General features: G+C 44.5%; 1 protein-coding gene across 1 annotated transcript; it reads right to left on the bottom strand.

The window, feature by feature from the left end:
• Positions 1-2,874: 2,874 nt before the first annotated feature.
• LOC124651614 (protein TPX2-like) lies at positions 2,875-5,456 on the bottom strand. Its single transcript, XM_047190664.1, has 7 exons — positions 5,412-5,456; positions 4,357-4,434; positions 4,058-4,162; positions 3,850-3,936; positions 3,683-3,742; positions 3,492-3,586; positions 2,875-3,079 (listed from the first exon to the last, which is right to left on the bottom strand). Exons 1-7 carry the CDS (start codon positions 5,454-5,456, stop codon positions 2,956-2,958), a joined length of 594 nt encoding a protein of 197 aa, XP_047046620.1. The 3' UTR covers positions 2,875-2,955.
• Between the last annotated feature and the right edge of the window lie 1,872 nt (positions 5,457-7,328).

Below are 7,328 nucleotides of genomic sequence, written 5' to 3'. Positions count from 1 at the left end.
CTACGGGGCAGCTTGTCGGCCTCGGGAAAGTGCTCGATTATGTATGGCCGCCGCATATCTGATCAGGTGCAAGCTGAAATCAAGCAACTGCTGCGCTATGACACTGAGAGGTTCGAGGAGAAATATCTTGGACTTCCTGTTCCAGAGGGCCAGATGCGGAAAGGGAAATTCAAATCTCTGAAAGAGCGTTTCCAAAAAAGGTTGAGTGATTGGGTGGAGAAGTACTTATCAAGCGGCGGCAAGGAAGTACTCATCAAAGCAATTCTGCAAGCTCTGCCAGTCTATGCGATGAGCGTTTTTCAGTTCCCTGCCGGTCTAATTGAGGAGTTGAACCAGATGATCCGGGATTTTCATTGGGGAGATGAACATGAAAGGAGGCGTATGCACTGGCTATCGTGGGATAAACTAACGCAGCCCAAGCTGAATGGTGGCATGGGTTTTCGAGATTTTCGAGTTTATAACCAGGCTCTCCTAGCCCGGCAGTCTTGGCGGTTGCTACAATTCCCTGACAGTCCTTGCGCTCGACTTCTAAAGGCAAAATACTATCCTTCAGGCCACCTTCTTGACACTGCTTTCATCCAGGATGTGTCAGCTACTTGGAAGGGCGTGGTGCATGGGCTGGAACTCTTGAAGCAGGGTGCTATCCGGCGAATTGGCTCAGGTACTATGGTGAAAATCTGGAGAGACAATTGGTTGCCCCGGGCGAGATAACATGAAGCTGTCGGGAATGAGACGAAGGTGCGGATCGAAATGGGTCTCCCGACTGATCGATCCGGTGACGCGGACATGGGATGAAGATGTTATTCGGCGATACTGCTTCCAACGCGATGCAGATGCTATTCTCGCAGATCAAGTTACCACGACGGAGGACGGAGGATTTTGTGGCCTCGGCTCCCCGAACCCACTGGTGTGTTCTCCGTCCGCAACGCGTACCGCTTAGGCATGCACCCAAAATCGCTTGCGTTGAGCAGAGGGTCGAGCAGCTCGGAACCAAATGGGGAGCGTGGGATTTGGAACCTGGTTTGGAAGACGCCCGTGCCACGGAAAATTCGCATCTTTGCGTGGCGGCCGCGACTGACTCCCTGGCAGTAACCTCGAGTCTGCATCGGCGCATACCCCGTGTCCTACCAATGTGTGCTGTCTGTGGTGTTGAAGACGAAGACGCGCATCATTGCATGGTCCGCTGCACGCTTGCCCGCGCGCTTCGTGACGGCATGCGGACGGTTTGATCACTACCGCCCGAGACTGAATTCAGATATACGGGCAGCAATTGGTTCCTTCTTATGCTGGATGGTGCCTCGAAGGATATGCGGGTTAAACTCCTCTTCCTGTTCTGGCGAATTTGGCACCATCGGAACAATGTCATCCACGGTGATGGTAAGGCCTCTATAGCTGCCTCAATTCCGTACCTCCAGAGCTACGTTTCATCATTGCATGCAGATGCTTCAGAGCCGGATAGGAAAGGGAAGGCCGCGATGTTTCCTTCACACATCCCAGGCCCCACAATGGCGACTGAAGAACCTTCTTATTGGGCAGCACCCGAGACGGGCTGGATTAAAGTTAACACAGACGCTGGGTGGTCGGCCTCTGATGCTACTGGAGGTATGGGGATCGTGGTGCGTGATGAGAAGGGCGATGTTCTATACTCGGAATGGAAGACCTTGGCATGCTGCGCTAGTGCGGAGGAGGCTGAAGTGCTGGCCTCGCCTCGAGGGTATCCGCTACTTGGCAGCTCATCCACGGCAGCGGGGAGTTCTTGAAACCGACCGTGCTAGGGTTGTGGCCGTCCTCTCCTCGACGGATGAAGATCGATCGGCGCATTGGAGCCTCTTCCAGGAGGCCAGGGGTTTGCTGAATATGCTTCCGGAGTTCCGAGTGGACAAGGTAGCTAGGGTGAGTAATAGAGTGGCTCATGAGTTAGCACAATTAGGCAAGCGTGAGTGTGGTGTGTTGCATGGGGCTGTCCCTCCCTGCGTGTTGGGTCCGCTCCTGCGTGATTGTAATAACAATGTTGCCTAATTAATAAAGCTCACCCAGTTTTTCAAAAAAAAAAGAAAAAAGAACTGCCGGTATCAATGGCCCCACCAAATGAGGCCCATGTATTGGATGCTTCACATTTCACGGGCCAATTCTACGCCTCCCTGCTTGCTTGTTCCATTAAGGGGTAGACCCGCGCTTATTTGGGCTGAGAGACTGGGCTTCGACCCTTTTGTAGCGTTTGACTGCTTCTGCTCGCGGTTTGTGTCGTTGTCGCAATGTTTCACCATCTGCATACAGAGCTTTTACACTGACAGGGACACCGGCCGGCGCATGCGTCGCGGCGATCGCAAGCCTGCCTAGATCACCCTTTTACGTTGCAGGCTGCACTGAAATTTATGGCCTAGCTCAAAGTGTTAGTCTATCCATCAGTTCTTTCTTTGGCATCATTCCGCCGTAGGCGCGCATGCTCGGGTTGAATTTTAGATCAATGACGACTGCTTTTGGGTTCCAGATCTAAGCCAGGGGTTGAATTTCCTCCATGAGAGTGATGTGCATGCCTACATGTAACCTTCTTTGAGAACATAAACATATGCATGGATGCCGATCGAACAAGCAGGCATGAGGCATGCATGGAATCATCAGATCGAAGAACATTCTCATGGTCATCCATGGAGTACAACGCAAGCTTTTTCTTCATTATTACCACCAGATCTAGATACATGCATGTAAAGCCAGCATACATCCTAATGGGCGAGCCATTCTTTATCTCCTAACCTTTTGAGTGGCGCAATTCAAAGAAGAAGAAGAGAGAAATCGAGAAAAGAAGAGAGGGGCGAAAAAGAAGAAAGAGAAAGCGCTACTAGCTACGTGAAAACGATTGGCAGCACAGCAAGAGTTGAAACACTACTACGCATGCATGGCACGGCAGTAGAATAACCGAGAGCGGCAAAAATACACATCATAATCGATGTTGTATCAATGGATGGCCTTTGCACCGCCGCTGCCGTTGAAGCAGAAATGGCGATGGAACTCTCCGCCGATGCAGCATTTCAGCCTCAGGAAGCTAGGCTCCTTGGGGACGGTAAGGGGCCTCCTCGACCTGCACGTACGTCAACATCAGCATCTGTCTATCCTGTTCCCTATCAAATAGCATCGAGTAAATTAAACATATGGTTAATTGTTTAATTAATCCCCATTTGTGTACATACTACTACGTACAAATGCTTTATTCAAGCCCAAAAGCTAGCTATATGTAGGCATCAAGCGTGTTTTACAAATACAATCCTAGCACATATTCAATGTACTCATGTCCTTTAATGTGTTTTTGTGTACTACATATCCATTTTGCTTTATTCTTATTAGCATCTTTTGGACTGTACACTTCATTAACATTCACCTAATGTTGTACACAGTGATCGTGACCACATCTTGATGGATTAATGATAAGTTTGTTCAACAATATAATCAGCTGGGTAATGATTTATATGATCATGTATATGTTAAATAATTGCCTCTGTGGGTGGAATGGCTTGTCAAACGCTGGCATAAGCTGGGCCTTCGGAACCATCTCCCTCCGCATCATCTTGATCTCACGCTCCTCCATCACCTGCGTGATAAACCACTTGGTTAAGCATAATATAGTTATCAAATATTAAAGGAACATACATGCATCCATGTATCTGACATTAGATTGTGTAATCACCTGCGATAACTTGTCCTCAAATCTACGAATAATTTCCATGGTATTTATCTTGCTTGCAACCTGTACGAAGTGAACATTACATGTTCCGAACAACTTTAGTTTCCCAAAGTAAAGGCCCGTAGGTATCTAGTTATGACAACGAAAAAACTGTGAATCTATGTAATAACCTGGTAATTGTAACCAGCTCGCCTTATGGCTCGTTCCTCGGTGTGAAGCCTGCAATAGCTCAGCGGTTGCTCGTGTTTTGTCGATTTCTGATGGAAAAATTGTATGCACATATTAATTATTTCAGTGTTTGCTTATCAGCATGCTGTGTAAGTAATTTGTACGAATTTCAGGGTCGATTAATTATCTCTGTAAATTTTTGAAATGAACCTTGGGTGAGGTTTCTGAAGTTGGAGAATGACGTCTGCTCTCATCGTGAGTTGCCGAGTCTGGGCCTCCCTTACGGAAGCTCTGCTGCTCATTTTTGCTTCGTGGCTAAAAAGAATACATTTTAAGAAATATTATTAGCTGTAATAAAATTTGGAATGCTCTGAATACGTGAAAGACAATGAAGACATAGAAAAGGACTCTAGTTAGAAGTGGTGACCTCCCAAATCTTGAGTCTACATGCGTGCTAAAGAGATTTTTTCAGATGCATGAATATGCATGTCATTTGTTAACAAAAGTACCTCGGTTATGTTCTTCTTATGAGGTGGAGACCCTCTGTTCCTTGGTGGGCTCTTCGGACCTGAACTACTAGAAGAGCTCTACAGGAAACAAATAAGACTTAATTAATTAAGTCAATGAAGATCAAATAAAAAAAGACCAAATAAAAATACAATTTTCCGTCATGGCAAAAAATCATTTTGAGAAAATTAGTTGTAACATAATTCGGAATGCAGATTTATTCGGAATGCCTTGAGTACATGAAACAAAATGTAGTCATCGAAAAGGACATTAACTAATGAGATGACATGTTGCACCCCCTGAAAGTTTGGCCTCCCATGTCTCCCAGTGTATACTAAAAAAGAGATGTTCTACAAGCATGAACATATACATATGCCATCTCTGTAAAATTACCTCCGTGATGTTCTTCTTATGAGGTGGAGACCCTCTGTTCCTTGGCGGGCTCTTCGGACCTGAACTAGTTGAAGTGATCTGCAAGGAAGAAGTAAGAACTAAGTCAGTCATAACCAATTTAACTCCAATAAACAGTTCAAATTATACCACCTTTATAAGATAAGCATTTTAAAACCATGTGTCTCACACCATATATATGTGCTTGACGATACCAAGCTGATTACCAAAGCGTAGCTTGCCTTGACCACTTGGACAGTTATAGAAAAGGTAACGAAAAAGATACCCAAGCTAACACCAAATCGCAGAGTGCTTGTCCAGAAAGAGTTTAGCTAACTCGAAAGTAACTGAACTATATACAAATGACAATAAAAAATACGTGCAACTAAGAAAGATCAAGTTACTTGTACAAGAATCTGTATGTTCAATGGGCCACTATACTGGAAGCCTGGAACTAGCAACACCCTACGAATAATAACCGAAGTCGTAAAAAATTGAGCCATCTTGGCAGAAACTCGATCGAACATGTTACAAATTCACAACTTCCTACACCACAAGTTTTCCATGCATGCATATGTAAGGCCGCGAAACCAAAGCCCCAGCAGATAAATCCTAGCAGATATGGCAGGCAAGAAGATGCATTTATGTATTTCTCTCACTTCCCAACCTTAGGGGAGGTGACCTTCCTTGTCTTCTCCATCTCTCTAGCCATGGAAGATGAACTTTCTAAGACGATGAAATGCAAGCGCGAATGATCGATGGATTGAGCAACCAATAGTTGCACCAATTTATAGAGCTATCTAGCACCACGCATGCATGCACATCACACCTCTTTCTACTTAGCTAAGAGACAAGTGGGATGTGGTAGTAGGTTTCAAGCTTAATTAGCTTGGTAGCTAGTGTGCCACTTCACCAACCATCTATTCCATTCCATTCCATTTCATTTCATTTCATTTCATTCACGGGGTTCCTTCAAGAGGCCTCTAAGCCCTAGTCCAAATCAAGTACACACTTTCAGCATATATCATATCAGCATCAGTGTTGAACATTAGTGTGCGTGTATGACTGTGCGTGTCTCTTGTCACTAGCTAGCTACGTACCAACCATGTGTTGAGCCATAGCCATCAGCCCAGGGAACAAGGCTAACAAACTCTTCCTCCTTCCCTTCCCTAGCTACTTTATTTGAGGTGGGACTGAAACTTCCATCTCTCACTCTCTGAAGTTGGTTATGCATGGGACTGAAACTTCTCGTCGCACTCGCGCCTCCCAGATTCGCAGTGTGTAGTGAAGAAGAGAGCTTGAAGCTTCGTGGCAATGGAGTCAGGCGTGCAGTAACCTAGCTTGGCCTTGAGCTTGAGGCTGACACTTGCAACAACCTTAACGTTGCCTAGCCAACAGACTCGTCATGTTTGCACGCGTAGCCATGATTGTTATGCCTCAGCTTTTTGGCATATTCACTACATTCCACATATGTGCCATTTTCTTGCAGCATGTATGGCAGATATGCTGCACAGCAATATGAGCGACAGTTTAATTAGGTCTATGTGGTGTTTTGCTGCCGGTAGTAGCCTTGCTTGGTGTGTGGGTAGCTAAGTTTTAATGACTCCGACAATGCTCTTTCCTTTGCGGCCATGGATTGATTCTAGTGTGATGATTCAGTTTTAGCGCCCCAACAACTAAATATTTTCAGGCAGGAAGTTGAACCGGATGGATATATCATTACAGTTTGGCTAGTTCTTGGTCGACAACTTAAGGCTGGCCATAATGCTAGTATCATAGCTAGTATCATGCACATTGGTCCCACAAAAATACGGATGTGGCAGCTAAATAAGGAGGAGAGAGGAGATTAGAATAACATAGGTAGATACTGTATCATAGCGCATGTCACGAGAAAAGTTAATGCCAAACAAATCTTGTGCACAAATTTGCATTAAGATTCTAAAAAGCAATAAATATAGCATGACTATGATACTACTTCATGATACTAAGGGAGTGTTGTTTTGGAACATGGGAGCATATGCTCTCTATATTTTGAAATGCATCTTACATATATTTTAAATTTCAAAAAAATTGAAACAAAAAATTCGCACGTACATCTTTTCATAAAAAATGAACTTATCATGTGACGTCTGTAAAAAAGATAAAATTCAGTGCCAAAAACAATGCTTTTCACAGGATAAGTTTTCTCTTTTTAACATAGGCCACAAAAAATATTATTTTTTCGTGAAACTTGACGCGCACACTTATATTATGGAGATGTACATGTAGAATTTTTTGTCAAAATTTTTCCACACTTCGAAATATGTTTTGTCGCTAGAGGGAGCATACGCACCCCGGAGCCGAATTGAATTTCCGATGATACTAACCACTATAGAGATAGTATCATACACAAGTATCATATGCATGATACTACTACATGATAGTTACGAACATATTTCTTTAAACCTTCCATAAACCTCTCGAAGGGAAACATATTGTGTAGAAACACAGGACCGAGAATTCTAATCTCTTCGACTAGGTCAACTAGAAGGTGCGTCATAATATTGAAAAAGGATGGCAGGAACAACAACTCGAAACTGACCAG

Source organism: Lolium rigidum, chromosome 5 (assembly GCF_022539505.1).
Source record: "Lolium rigidum isolate FL_2022 chromosome 5, APGP_CSIRO_Lrig_0.1, whole genome shotgun sequence".
Lineage (NCBI taxonomy): Eukaryota > Viridiplantae > Streptophyta > Magnoliopsida > Poales > Poaceae > Lolium > Lolium rigidum.
This window is presented reverse-complemented; position numbering and strand designations above follow the sequence as displayed.